Below are 14,481 nucleotides of genomic sequence, written 5' to 3' on the forward strand. Positions count from 1 at the left end.
TAAAAATCGTTGGACAAGACTTTGCTAACGGAGTACCATTGGGACACTACTAATATACTAACATAGACAATGCATCTAACCGGTTTGAAAAAAAGAAGTTTGACAACACACAGAAGAAGCCAAAGAAGAAAATTTTAATATTACTAACAGATTAACTTTACCAGTTAAAACATCACTCACCTTTCTCTTGACCCCACTATATACCCTCCCCTTTTCTAACTAAGCGAAATATCTCTCCTTTTTAGGAGAGGAAATAAAGCTTTTAATTTTTTTTTTTTTAAAAAAGCTCCCCTGGGTTCACCACAACAATACATTTGTTTAGTCTTTAAGGTATCCCAAGATTATTTGATTCTTAAGTATTATTATTATTACTATATTATTATTATTAATTAAGAAACAGCTTACCGGAGAGCCAGGTATTCCTGGAAGTCCAGAATCGCCTTTAGCTCTGTCACCCTCATCATATCCATTTGCAGGATATCCCTTGAAAATTTAATTAGAAAAAGTGAATTAGTCCAATGTTCTAGAGCCAGTTTGGTGTAGTGGTTAAGGGTGGCAGGACTCTAATCCAGAGAACTGTGTTTGAGTCCTCACTCTTGCACATGAAGCCAGGTGGGTGACCTTGGGTCAGTCACAGCTCACAGAGCTCTCTCAGACCACCAACAAGTCCAGCTCATCACACTAGTGGTGTATAACACTAAAGAGTTAGAACTTCAGCTGCCAGACAATCCTCCTATCTCCTGGCTATACAACACACATTGCCATACAATGATGATGATGACAACGATAATTATTATTAGTTCAATTTGTTATGTTTTGTTATCCCATGTCTTAGAACAATGGATCATTAGTCCAGCATACTTGGCTACAGAGGATGAATGCTCAGATGGTATTAAATAACCCTAATTATACCCCAAAACGTAACATAATACAATATGATGCATTAATGGTGGCTGGGGGAGGGTTTTTTATTTATGTATTCTTTCTATTTCTATTCCATTCTCCCCCACTATCATGGGGCTCAGAGCTAATTACAACATATAATAAACAGTTTAAAATACAGTTAAAACAAATAAAATAACAAATTCAGATATGTACAATTAATCAAATGGCGTATAACAACATTATCACTATCCCAGGGAAAGAAGAAAGGGGAGAGGAAAGGCAGGAAGAACTATATAAGTAGGAACTCCCCTGGAATCACTCAGGAGGAATCTCAACAATCCTGGTGCCAATGTGAGAGGGCCCTGCAGCGGTATACCAAGCAAGGTCGCCAAGGAAAATCTTAGAAAAGCTATTTGAAAGCAGTCCTTTAATGTATGTTCGGGGCCTTAAAGGTTAAGACTAGCACTTTCATTAGGACCTTGAAAAGCATCTGCAAGTGAGTGACTTATAGAGGGCTGCTTGTGTTTTACAGAGTCAGTGCACTGCCCAAGCAAGCCTAATGTCAACTTGGAGCACCAAATTGTCAAACAGAGGTTACATGAGAGGAAGTGACAGGTGTGTCTTGCACTCATCATCAACTCCTTGACTGGTGTCACTGCCTTCTGGGTCCTGGGAAGGTTGCAGAGGTGCTGTTTCTGGAGCCCATGCTGGAACCTGGAGGAAGGGGTCTAGACCCACCCACTCCCTTGTCCACTCCAAGGAGGCATCAGATGAAGGTGTTTGTCCAGCAAAAGGCTTGAACCGTGATGCTGATGCTCCATACGGCCCTGATGCTCCAAATGGCCTCCCCTGGTCAGAACCCCATCAGCCTCATTCTGAACCAATCTGAACTTTTACTGGTTTACAAACTTACCCTCTCTCCTTTGATGCCTTTAGGACCCTATGAGACAAAAAAATAAAACACACTACTATAAATGTATAAAATCTAACAGCAGTAACTTAACAAGGCAGCTTTTAAGGTGGAAGGCCTCATGGGGAGGGAAGGTGTTCAAAACTTAAAATACTTAAACTATGGAAGTTAAGTGGACAGTTACAAAAATGTAGAGAAAGAGCAGCAGATTTCATTCTTAAGACTGAAGTGATCCGAATAAAGAATCATTTGACAACCTGAAACACAATCCCTAGCCTTTTCCTCTTTTTGAACCTTGGTGATGACAAATCATAATAAAGACCTCACTGTTAAACTTGACCATTAAATACTGAAGCTTACTGGTAATCCTGGAGGTCCATGTGGCCCTGGAAGCCCTGGGAATCCCCGCTCACCCTGGGGGGGAAAAAGAGGCAATAAGAGAAAGACTGGCGGAGAAAGAAAGAGGAGTAATAGGCCCTTAGAAATCCCTGACTCCACATAGAACCATAGAAGAATCATGGAATCTTAGAGCTGAAAGGGACCTTCAGGGTTGTCTAGTCCAACCCCCTACCAATGCAGGAAATTCACAAATACCTCCCCCTCCATACACACCCAGTGACATGCACACCTTCTTTTGATTTTACAAGCTCTGGTGCTGGCGTGCCACAGGTTGATATATTAGCAACCATGCAGGTTAACTGAAGGCCACCAAGTGACTGGTTTTGTTCCTACCTTGGTTCCATTGCATCCTGGTATTCCTGGCCATCCTGGCAAACCAGCATTTCCTGGTTCACCCTAAAAAGCAGTTACACCATTGCCAAAGTGATTATTAGTGCAGATTTAGAACTCACAAATGACTTTGGATCATTAGCAAAACTAGATTCTTCTTAACCAACAAAACACTGCTATCAACCATTCTCTTTAAGTTTTATAAAATTAACAAAGCTTAGGTGGTTGAGGTAAGAAATACATTAGAAATTTGTTTTTAAAAGTTTTATTTTACTTACTGGAAGACCTGGAGGACCTGAATAACCAGGTATTCCTGGCATTCCCTAACATTAAGAAGGAACAGGGGGAAAAAAGAACAGTCACATGGTTGTGCTTAATGAGATAAAACTATTTTGAATGACCTAAAATAAAACATTTTAATGAAACTGACGACAGTGGACTTAGAAAGATGTAACTCTTCTTGGGATTGCACTGTCAGTTGTTCAAGGTTCCAAAGCACATCATTTGCTAACTCTAGTATGAGTGCGGTGATGCAATTCAACTGACAGAGCAAGATATTCTTAGACGGGTAACAAATGTACAAATTATAAAAATTCTCATCCCAATGATGCATATCCAGGTCAGATTCAGGACACTGTTCAAGCAAGTTTTAGATTTTTATTTAAATCAATGAAATTTCCTAGGTACATGGAAAAACATTACATTGTAAATTAACCAAAGGACATCCCAAAATGACTTTAATGAATACTGAATAAGCTCCATGAGCTATGCTTGTTAAGAGCAGCCATAGGATGAGGGGTGGGTAATTAGCCTTTTCAAGCCACTGAGCATCCACTGAATCCTGAAGGGGAAAATTTTGGAGTAGGGGTCAGATTTATACATTGTTCACCCCACCTGCAATTCCCTTTGGGCCCCCAATTTATTGTTAGGATATTAAGCAAAATACCAACCCTTGAGCCTTTAGATCCAGAAAAGCCTACTGGCCCTGGAAAACCCTGGGAAGCAAAAGGAGAGCTAGAGTTAGCAAAACGTCATCTTGCTTCAGGAGGTTCAAGGAGGTGATTTCTTTCTTCTTCTGTGGTCCTGTTTCTGTTGCAGTCCAGTAGCTAATCAAGTCAAATTCACTAACATATTGGCTTTCCAAAATCTGTACCTTCTTTTTAGAAAGAGAAAAAACAGGTGTAACCAAAAAAAAAAAAACAGTCACAAAGAAAACACCCCCCCCCCCAGAAAGATCTAAAGCAATAATTTGACCCCTATCCACTAGGGCTAAAATATGGCAACAGAAAAAACAAGAAACACCTCATTGACAGAATACAGTTTTCACAGACAAAGTAAGTGGCAGCTCATATTTTCAACTATGAAATAGCTTTCTAATTAATCTCATTCAATTTTGAATTTCTAATTCATTTAATCTCATCTGAGTATTTAATTAACTCATAGGCCAAATCTTTAAAATCTGGGTTTTGAAATATTTGTTGATTTGATAACAGAATCATTTGTAAAACTACAATACTTGCTGACATCTACCATGAGGTAATATCCCCTGACCTGGGGGGGGGGGGGGGGGGGGAGGAGAATGCTAGATGTGTTGGTAAATGAACCCTAGGAGGCTGAGAGACAATTAAATCTTACAAAGTTGCAAGATTTAGATTTTATGGTAATAGACTACTTAATACAAAAGAAAAAATGTATCCCATACTTAAGCACTGTTAATTTTCACTAATTTCACTGGGAAAGTTAACTATACTCTTAAAATATAATCTTTTGGAATCAAGTGGACTTTAACATTCTTTATTCATTCTATATTGTGTCCAAATTTAACTAATTTCTGGACCACAACTGAATAAGTAATATCTTTTTGTTGTTGTTGTTGTTGTTGTTGTTAAATAATAAATTGTAAATGGACAGTCAAAGCATATTCTGGTTTTGTGAGTCTGAAAAAGGCTCAAATGTAGGTTTCTGAAAAGAATGTGAGATTATTCTAAATACGTTTATTTTACATTAAGCTACAAGTTTAGAATTTGTTACTTTTTCAGTGAAATTACTCATAATTTCATATCTCTCACACACGGCTGCAAACACACAAAGAATAACACACATGAATACATATATTAAGTTGTAAGTACCTTAGGTCCTTGAGGCCCTGGGGGGCCTTCTGGGCCAGGGAAACCCAAATGGCCAGGTGAACCAGGGAAACCAGGAAAGCCCTTTTCACCCTATAAAAAGCAATTTGTCTTTATATACATTCATTCCACTTTGTCTGAAAAATTAACTGCAGATAATGTACCTTGGAACAGAAAGCTGGCAAAACAGAAGGCAATCTGCTCCGCTACTACTGTTAACACTGTACTTCCTTGGTTGCAGTCCCTTGTGATGTGGGTGGGAAGAGAGTAGCAAGAGGAGGTTGGACTGCAGGAGAAAGATGTGTGCCGGATTCCTTTCAAGCGGCCTTCAGAACTGCCAGCTGAACATACCCTCAGTCATGATTTTGCCAAAAATAAAGATCTCAGAATTAAACCTCAATTAGTTTACCCAGGCCAACTGCAAAACCCAAAGTCTAACTGAGAGTACAAACAGTGCAAACAACACTGCTGACACCTTTCTTCAGATATTATAAATGGTCTGGAATTCTAATTCCATTGAGAAATACTTCACAGCTGGTATAAAGCCACCAGCTGTGGAGCTAATGCAGTTACAATTCAGCAGTTTTCTTGCAGCAGCTGAAAAAACTATGACTCTTCAAATGCAGATGCGCATACTGAGAATGTGGGTTTAGGTCACATTTATCATGCCATATCAAAGCTGCTGAAAGGGATAGGTTGTATATGGTGTATAGCTCCATAAATGTGTCTTAAATTGAAAGCTGGGCACTCAGTGAAATGCTCATATAACCATTTCACTACATGCAAGAAGATAGATCAACTCACACGTAGCTTCTCAAGTCTACATTGAAACTTACATAGTCAAGTGTTGAAAGACTAAAGGCTGGTTCAGAAAGGTATACAGCCTTCAAAAAATCCATTCCACATTCTGAAAGTGCTGCCATTATAAGAGAAAACACATCTGGAGTATATCTATGGAGCACCAACTGCTAGAATGTATTTCTGTATGTGATCATATAATGGCCATTCACCTGTGCAAATTGACTCTCAAATTCTAGGGAAATACAGTAAAGCTTGTAAAAAGTAAATTCACTAGAACAAGCATTACAGTCATTCTGTTTCTTTCATTCTGGAAATGCATGAAGTTGTTCCTAGGGTTGCTAACTCCAGCCTGGAAAATTCCTGGAGACCTGAGGGCAGCACCTGGGATGGGTGGAGTTTGGGGAGGGGGAAGATCAGCAGGGATGTGATGTCATAGAAGCTGCCCTCCAAAGCTGCCATTTCCTCCATGGAGACTGATTCTGTAGTCTGAAGATAGGCTGTAATTCTGGGAAAACGCTAGGCCCCTTGATGTTGATAACCCTAGTTGTTCCTGAGACTCCCCGGACAATCCTGTTCAACATGTTTAGCTGAGAAATACTAGTTTTGAATTGTTTGTCAGTGTCTGTGGAAGGGGAATGGAGGTAGGCAGGAATTCAAGCTGGGCTTCAGTATGTGAGAAGCTCACACTTCAACTAAGCAACAGTGCTTGAGGGTCCAAGCCAGAGATGGCAGCTTTAAACAACTAAGTGGGATAGGGAAAGTATAGCTGGAAATTTGCCTTGAAACTCACTGGGTGACCTTAAGGCAATCGTTTTCTTAACATGGCCTACTTCACAGGGTTGTTGAGAGGACACAGTGGAGACGGGAAGAATGATGAATGATACCCTAAGCTCCTTGGAGGAAGGACATGATAAAAATAAGCTAAATAAATATTGATGTTTTGTGTCAGTTGATCCCTCCTTGCCTAGAAGCCAACATACAAACTCTGGCCTTCTGCGGTCGTAGATGAAATCAGGCTATGCAGTTCTCTCCAGTTATTTCAGAGACACAGATGCCAACGGCTTGCTACTAAAATCTCAGTTTTGAGATGCCTTTACATTGTTATCTTGAATCAAGAACTATTCTTGGGATTAAATTATATAGACAAGGCAAGGGATTTTAAACATATTATTCTTGACTGGTTTGTGTGGCTCTAAAGTTAAAGTATGTTTGCAGTGAATTCTGAATTTCAGTTATCTCTGTACACCCGCATCAATGACTGTGAAATGGATTATATTTTTTAAATATCAAGTAAACATAGTGAATAAGAAAGCAACCCTTATTATTCTAGTTTAGCTGTCTGATTTCTCAAAATCTATAATGTTTTCTGCTGCATGTATTTATTCAAAAATTATATTGTGTCTTAAATTCAGAATCAATTTCAAAATTATTACAATAATGGAAACAACATAATTAAAATATTAGCACATAGTTATTTCTCAGACTGAAAGCTAACAACTGAATGTCTGTTAAAAGAAAGAAGTGTTTTTAAACTCTTTAAAAACTGATAGTTGTAATACAATAATAGAAACCATAGTGATGGTGTAAATCAGAGGAATCTTTTCAGGGTCTCTAAAATAATAACCTTATTAGGACCAATCAATACACACAATACAATATGTGAACACTGGCTAGTCCTAATAAAGGCATTGTTTTACTAAGCCTGTGATTGCTTCAATGGGTCTATTCAGACGGCTCCTTAGATTCGTGCCAGGCACAAGTGCCTGGCGGATTTAAAGGTAATGTCCAGATACAAACATCTGGGAAACGTCTCTGTTCCGTGGGCATCCCGTTTTGCCGCGCTTCGGAGCCGTACTTAAAAGATACCACTTTAAATCTAGAGTTTTAGGGTCCCGACGGGACAACCGTGGACTTTCACCTGTCTGATCATTCCACCAGCGCGCAATCCTCCCGCAGGCACAATTTTTAAAAAATCACTACTCAATATGCGCTTAAACACATTTACAAATGAGACTGCAGGACCCCAATCCAGCTCAACGAAAACACTTCAATGTTTTGAATGACCCCTGAGTTTAAGGACGATCGGTTAATGGGATGAGAGCTGGAGGGAGGATGGGTCTTTTGACATGCAAAATAGTTCCTCCAGTGAGCATGATCTCAATGGCAAGGGGGATGGCCGGGACTCGTTTAGTCCAGCCCTGCAAGCGTGGGTCAGAACAGAAAACGAAAGAAGAATTTGGTTGTGCTTGGGCTGTCCTGTTGGTTGGAATTACGGCCATGCATCCCTCACGCGGTGATTTGAACATTTGATTCCGCACATGTGTGGATCTACAAGGATGTGCGATCACGCCTATGCGTATGTACAAAAAGGTTTTTTTTTAAAAAAAACAACAACAACCCACTGCGCATGCCTTCTTCAGTGGACACCGTCTAGACAATCCACAGTGGAAGCAGCATGCGGTAAGGCGATTCCTCCGGGGGATGTCTGGTCATGCGAGGACGGAATAAAAAGATCGGGATCAAATTTGAGTTGGCATAATGGCGGGATTGGCTGCCTGTCTGAACGCACCCAATAATAAACAAACCAGCCTACCAGATTTTAATTTTCCCCATATTATGCTATTCCAGCATCTGCCACTGGAGGGGGTACAATACCATAAATTTGTTAGCCATTATAATTTCATAAACGAAGCATGCATGGATTTAAGCGGAGGATATCTGTGCATTCTTGTGCCTTTCATATATACTTAAGTATACATGGGACTCTGAACTGGGGCCACCATCTAATACACTATAAGCAGAAATTTAAGAATAGAAACTCTGTAAGTGATAGCACTTTCTGACACATCATCATTCTCCCCTGGAATTCCCAATCCCTCTTTTTCCCCTAGAATTCATTCTCTCCTTTGATTTACAACAAACTAAGTTTGTAAATACATTTCCAAAGTTCATTTTTTTTAATGGGCAGATCAGTTCAGAAATTAAAGGAGTAGAAGTTGTTTTCTGTTGCAAGTGAAAGTCATTTTAATTATTTCAGGGATGTTTTATTTGTGGTAATTAAAAAAAAACGTTTTATTTGACAACGCCTACTGCAAAGAACATAAAAAGTGAGCTAATTTTTCTACCACACTGCACATGTGAATGCATAAATCGGATACTTAATTAGGCATTATCTAATGGCTGCTTTGGAGGGTGGACTCTGTGGCATTATACCTCGCTGAGGCATCTCCTCTCCCCACACCCTGCTCTCAGCAGGCTTCAACTCCAAATCTACAGGAATTTCCAAACTCAGCACTGGCAACTCTAGATACGTGCAAGAATTTCCGTAACATCCGTACGACAAGGAAATATTAAAATGTTGATACTGGCCGACACTACATTTGTTCTTATGTACTTCAATTGGGTACTTTTACAAAATCTAACATATGTACAACTTTGGGATAAATAAGATGGAAAAGACATTTATAGACTCTTACCTTACTGCCTTTTGTTCCATCGCAATAGCAGTAGCTTTTAGAGTTACAGAAACAGTTCTGAAAAGAAGAAAATAGAATAGTTACAAGAAACATGGGTATTGTATTCCTCTTATTTTTAAAGTTCTGATGACATTTTAAAACTAGTTACTTCATTATAATAATGACCACTGTTACCTGTAGAACTAATAGTTTTTCCAGTGTACTCTATTCAACCACATTGCAACCAAAAATCAATATGGAATATTGAACAATAACATATACACACAATGCAGTATGAATTACATACTCTATTGTATTTGTAGCAGTGAACACAAACAAGCGCACCTATCACATGTCAGCTATGGAGTCTCTGAACCAACACCTGACTGTGGTAAGCTGAAACTGAATCCTGACAAGATGGTAGTAATATTAATTGGGAAGGCCAAGGCCCAGAAAAACATGCTAATTGCTTTTGATGGGGTCCAATGGTTTCTCACTGACGATTAACAGCCTAGGCGTAATTCTGGATCCAGCTTTATGGTTGGAGAAGCAGCAGCAAAAATTGTGTTCTACCAACTACACTTAGCTTGAAAGATGCCCCCACTTTTGACTTGGCTGACCTGGCCTCATGGATCCAATCTATGGTTACCTCTCAGAACTCTCTCAGACCCACCTACCTCACAAGGTGCCTGTTATGGGGAGAGGAAGGGAAGGCCAGCGTAAGCCGCTTTGAGACTCCTTAGGGTAGAGAAAAGCAGGGTATAAAAACCAAGTCATCTCCTTCTTCTTGAGGCTAGCTCCTGTAATGCAGTCTACATGGGACTCAAAAACTCTCGTTGGTACAGAACGCCACGGCCTAGCTACTACTGGATGCCACGTGGAATCTTCATGTCACTCATACTCTGCAGACACTTCATTGGTTACCAGTCAGATACTGGGCTCAATTCAAAGTTTTAACTATCACCTATAAAGCCCTTCATGGCATTGAACCCAAGTTATCTGCAGGACCACCTCTCCTGCTATGGTCCACTGTGACAGTTTCACTCATCATTGCAAAGCCTTCTGAAGGTGCAAACAGATAAAATCCATAACTGCCTGTTCATGAATGTTCTCTGTGGAAGTTCCCATATTATGGAATGGTCTACTGGAGGCTATTCGGGAGCATCCCACACATCTGTCTTTTCTCAAAATATGCAAAACAGAATTATTCAGGAGGACATTCTTGCAGTGGAGCAGAGCTATGAGCTGTGATGTAATGGATCAGCTGAAGAGATCCCTCTATTAGGGATCTACCTGATGTTGGGCGGTCTGTCTGGCTCCAGACCTGAAGATCTGGACTAGGCGTTACAAGCCGTGGCTGGTTGACTTAGACTGAGCCAACTGAAATGGAATCTGATGAAGATGGAAGTCCTGTGCCAGCACCAGGGCAGTCAAGAGGTAGGGATCCCACTCCCGGCCTTCGATGGGGCACTGTTGGTACCAGGGCCAGAGGTTAGGAGTTTGGAAGTGCTCCTGGATGCCTCCTTAACAATGGCTTCTGATGGGCCTCCCCATGCGGGAGCACATCCAGCCTGTCCTGAAGGCATTGCAGTGGCTCCCGACAGCATACCGAATTTTCTTCAAGGTGCTGGTTCTTACCTTTAAAGCCCTTTATGGCCAGGGTCCAACATACCTGAGGGACTGCCTTTCCCCATATACACCCCAGAGAGCACTACGGTCAGGGTCACAAAACTGACTGGTCCTCCTGGGCCCCAAGGATGCCAGGCTGGCTGCAACCAGGACCAGGCCTTTTTTGGTGGCAGCTCCATACTGGTGGAATGAGCTCCCGGAAGAGATCAGGGTCCTGCAGGACCTTTTACAGTTCCGCAGGGCCTGTAAGATGGAGCTCTTCCACCAGGCCTTTAATTATCAACAACTGGAATTTATAGAGCCCTGGCCCTTGGTTTGCTATAGAGCCCTGAAATTTATACAGCCCTGTGCCTGCTGATTATATCTAGGAAAGATCAGTGAGCTGAACATCTAGATAATCTATTGAATGCACTCATATGGTAACACCACCACTATGAAACAACACTGCTAGCACTTTATGATGTTGCACTGTTTTATAATGAACTGTGTTTAGATGTTTTTATGGTAATTTGTTATTTATTTACTTTTATGTAAGCTGCCCTGAGCCTGCCTTGGAGGGCAGGGCAGGGTACAAGCTAGAAAAATAAATAAATAAATATAGTCTTTCCCCCTTCCAATTCAATCCCAGCCCCACTGTGGTGTATGGTTCTACTAGGAATCTTTGCTATTTGATTCAAATATTGTTACCACACAAATGTTAATCAATAAATAAAGCCTGGGAGTAAAGAAGATGAAACAACCAGAAGTAGGCACAGATAAACAGAGGAAATGGACAGAAAGAGAAGGAATGGCATCATGACAGAGAATCAGTCAACAAGAAAGGGAGATAGGGGTTTCCGGTTTTGGTGACTTGAGGCTCGAACATGTCCCATCGAGTTCCTGATGGAGACGCACTGAGTCGCGGTGGACAGGAAGGGTCCCAGATGGATCTGGGCCCTCACAGAGTCCTTTTAGGGGACTCTCAGCCTGGGGTGCAGAGGAGAGCCGCTCCCAAGGTGACAGCTGAGGGATCGAGGCTCTCCCTACCCTGAGAGGTCCTGCCATCATCAAGCCATTATGGTGAAAAGAGCTGGCTGCCAGACGAGTGGACAAGCGATCTGGCGCGATTTCCCTCCTACAATAATTTAAACGCGAAAAAACGGTGAGTTAAGCGATCCCCCATATAAGGAACTAAGTTTTTAAGTCCATTGGATTTAACTTGAGAAACAAGCAGTGGGTGGAGGAAGAGTTGGGGAATCACCCCCCCCCGAAACTGAATGGTCCCTGAACGAGAAAGAAAAGGAAATAAGCAAAACTAATTGTATGAGACTAACCGAGACCGAAATGTGCAAAATAATCCAAAGCATATTTAAATCAGAGAACTTTGACTTTAAATCCAAAAACTTTCTTCTTGTATAAACAATGTCTGGAAGAGGGAGAAGAATGATGCCGGAAAAGACACCTCTCACAGGAAATACCATACCAACGACTCCCACCCAGACACAGGAAGCAGTTGCTGACTTCCCCAATATGCTGGCTACGGCATTGTGCCCCCTGCTGGAGCAGATGTCTAATATTAACAGTAAGCTGGATGGTGTCCAAAAGCAACTAACACAGATGGATAAAAGAGCATACAAAACAGATAGAGCCATCAAGAGAGTTGAAACAAAGACCAAAAATATTGAACAAAAACTGGGGGAAGTGGAAAAAGAGAGTGTCTTGGATAAAGGCCAATTGCTGCAACTCCAAATGGAAAGATCAATGTATACCTTACGCTTTCAAGGTGTTCCTGAGCAAAAAGGAGAAAACTTAAAAGTAATTTTAAGTGAAGCATTAGCATCAATGACAGATCTTAAGCAAGAAGCACTGCAAAATGATATGGACTTGGCTTACTGAACCTATCCAGATTGTATAAAGAAAAACAAACTGCCTGGAGAAATATACGTGAAATTCTCTAAGAGATCTACCAGAGACAATGTTTTGAAAGCCACATCTGGAAAAGTTCTGAAGGTTAAAGATGAAGAAGTTAAAATTTTAAAGGACATTCCATTTGAAATGTGGAAGCGAAGGCAGCAATTTAACCTTCTTCCTCCACAATTCAATTGCTTATAGATGGATTTTTCCAGAGGGACTTGTATTCAACTATAAAGATAAGAAGAATAAAATTGACTCTGTCTAAAAAGCCAAAGATTTTTTGAAACAACAACAAAGCCCGAGTAAAGATGACAAAAAACCTGTGGACAATATTGAAGAAGAGGGAACCAGTGATGGAGGAACAGACGACACCTCAAGTAGCTCTAGCAGTACCCCGGAAACCTCAGAAGGGGGCAGCTGCACCTAAAATACCTAAAACAAATCTGAAGTACAAGAAGAAGAAACGTATAAGATAAACGGATATTTCAACAACATATAAGTGATTATAAAACACCAGAGACTAGTATTAAGATTAAGCTAGTGTTAAGCTGAATTTTGATAAATTGATCTTTCTTATTATTGCAGGACTTTTATATATATATACATTGTAACATTTAGATCACGATCCTTGTCTTATCTTTTGTTTTAGATGTAGTGTTTACCCCCTGTTCCCTTCCCTTTAGGATGTAGGTGATAAAATGCAATTAAAAAGTTATAAGAAAGAAAGAAAGAAAGAAAGAAAGAAAGAAAGAAAGAAAGAAAGAAAGAAAGAAAGAAAGAAAGAAAGAAAGAAAGAAAGAAAGAAAGAAAGAAAGAAAGAAAGAGAGATAGGATATGTGTGTGTGAGGGAAATAGCAATGGAAGGTGTATGTAAGTCTTACAGGCAGCACACATGAAGAACTGAGAAACACAAGAAAGATGACAAAAGGTGTGGAAGAGGCAGAGATGTGTAACATTAAGAGCATGCAACGTTGGGAAGGGGTGAAAAAAAGAATTTCTCCCACAGCTGCTTGTTGTTTGTTGACATTTACCAGCCAAAACATTGGCTGCAGGCCTCCAATCTTATGCATGGTACAGGATTGTTGGAACATAGCTTGGGATTTTAATTGGATACACTCTGGGTGGCCCTTTCATCCAACAGCTCCATCTAATGACAAGGGCTTCATGCGTGTTAGGGTAGCAATACCGATTTATGATGAATCTAAACGAAATACTGATGTGATTTATGAATTATTTCCTGAAGAGATCAGCTAAGGTATCTTATCTTTGCTCACAGCTCATGTTTCGAAAAAGAAGTCATGTTTGCACTTATAGATTCCTAAAAAGGGGGGTGGGAGAATTCTTGGTAATATGTGTACTTTTATTCCACATAGCAATCTCTAAAGCAGAACAGAGTGCATCACCACCACAAAAGTATCTTCAAAATAGTTCTAGATGATTCATTATGAATTATGAATATATGAACATATGAAACTGCCTGGTCCATACTCTGATTCAGTGTAAGGGTCCTTGTTGTAGGAGATCCTTTTGACTGGAAATGTCAGGGATTGAATTTGGGACTACCTGTGGTAATACAAGGACCCCCCAATATGCAGGGAACCAAAAGGAACTATACATACTGCAATCATGCTAGTTGGGAATGCTTTAAGATGAAGCTAGAAGGGCAGTGGTGGGGGCAGGGGGGGGGAGATGGTATCTTTCCCAAAGGCTAGTGCTCAGAGATATATCAGATCATTAGGAGGAATTTTCTTTCACTTAATCAGCGGGCCTTTGCACATTATTTAAAAAACAAACAAAAACGCATTCCTTGCCATCATTAACCCATATCCCCTTGGTCACTGCTTTGGCCAGACCACACCCATCATTATTCATGCACCCATTACCTCACTTAGAAGTAGGATTGAAAACTATGGTTTAGGAAATTCCTGAAGATCTGGGGTGGTGCCAGGGGGTGATGACAAAGTTTGGAAAGGGTAGGGAGCTCAGCTGGAATGTTACTTCCACAGAGTCCACTCTCCAGTGCCACCATTTCCTCCAAGGGAGCTGATATCTA

The 14,481-nt window shown here is 40.6% G+C and overlaps 1 protein-coding gene across 1 annotated transcript in view; it reads right to left on the bottom strand.

The window, feature by feature from the left end:
* Nucleotides 1-14,481, bottom strand: part of COL4A3 (collagen, type IV, alpha 3 (Goodpasture antigen)) — a 130,504-nt gene that overhangs the window by 84,170 nt on the left and 31,853 nt on the right. The window contains exons 2-9 of the mRNA XM_015417824.1: nt 8,928-8,984; nt 4,654-4,743; nt 3,475-3,519; nt 2,803-2,847; nt 2,528-2,590; nt 2,156-2,209; nt 1,799-1,825; nt 406-483 (exon numbers count right to left, since the gene is read on the bottom strand). Coding sequence (XP_015273310.1) covers nt 406-483; nt 1,799-1,825; nt 2,156-2,209; nt 2,528-2,590; nt 2,803-2,847; nt 3,475-3,519; nt 4,654-4,743; nt 8,928-8,984 — 459 coding nt within the window. The remainder of the gene's footprint in view (nt 1-405; nt 484-1,798; nt 1,826-2,155; nt 2,210-2,527; nt 2,591-2,802; nt 2,848-3,474; nt 3,520-4,653; nt 4,744-8,927; nt 8,985-14,481) is intronic.

Source organism: Gekko japonicus, unplaced genomic scaffold (assembly GCF_001447785.1).
Source record: "Gekko japonicus isolate JY-2015 unplaced genomic scaffold, Gekko_japonicus_V1.1 scaffold302, whole genome shotgun sequence".
In the NCBI taxonomy this organism is placed as follows: Eukaryota; Metazoa; Chordata; class Lepidosauria; order Squamata; family Gekkonidae; genus Gekko; species Gekko japonicus.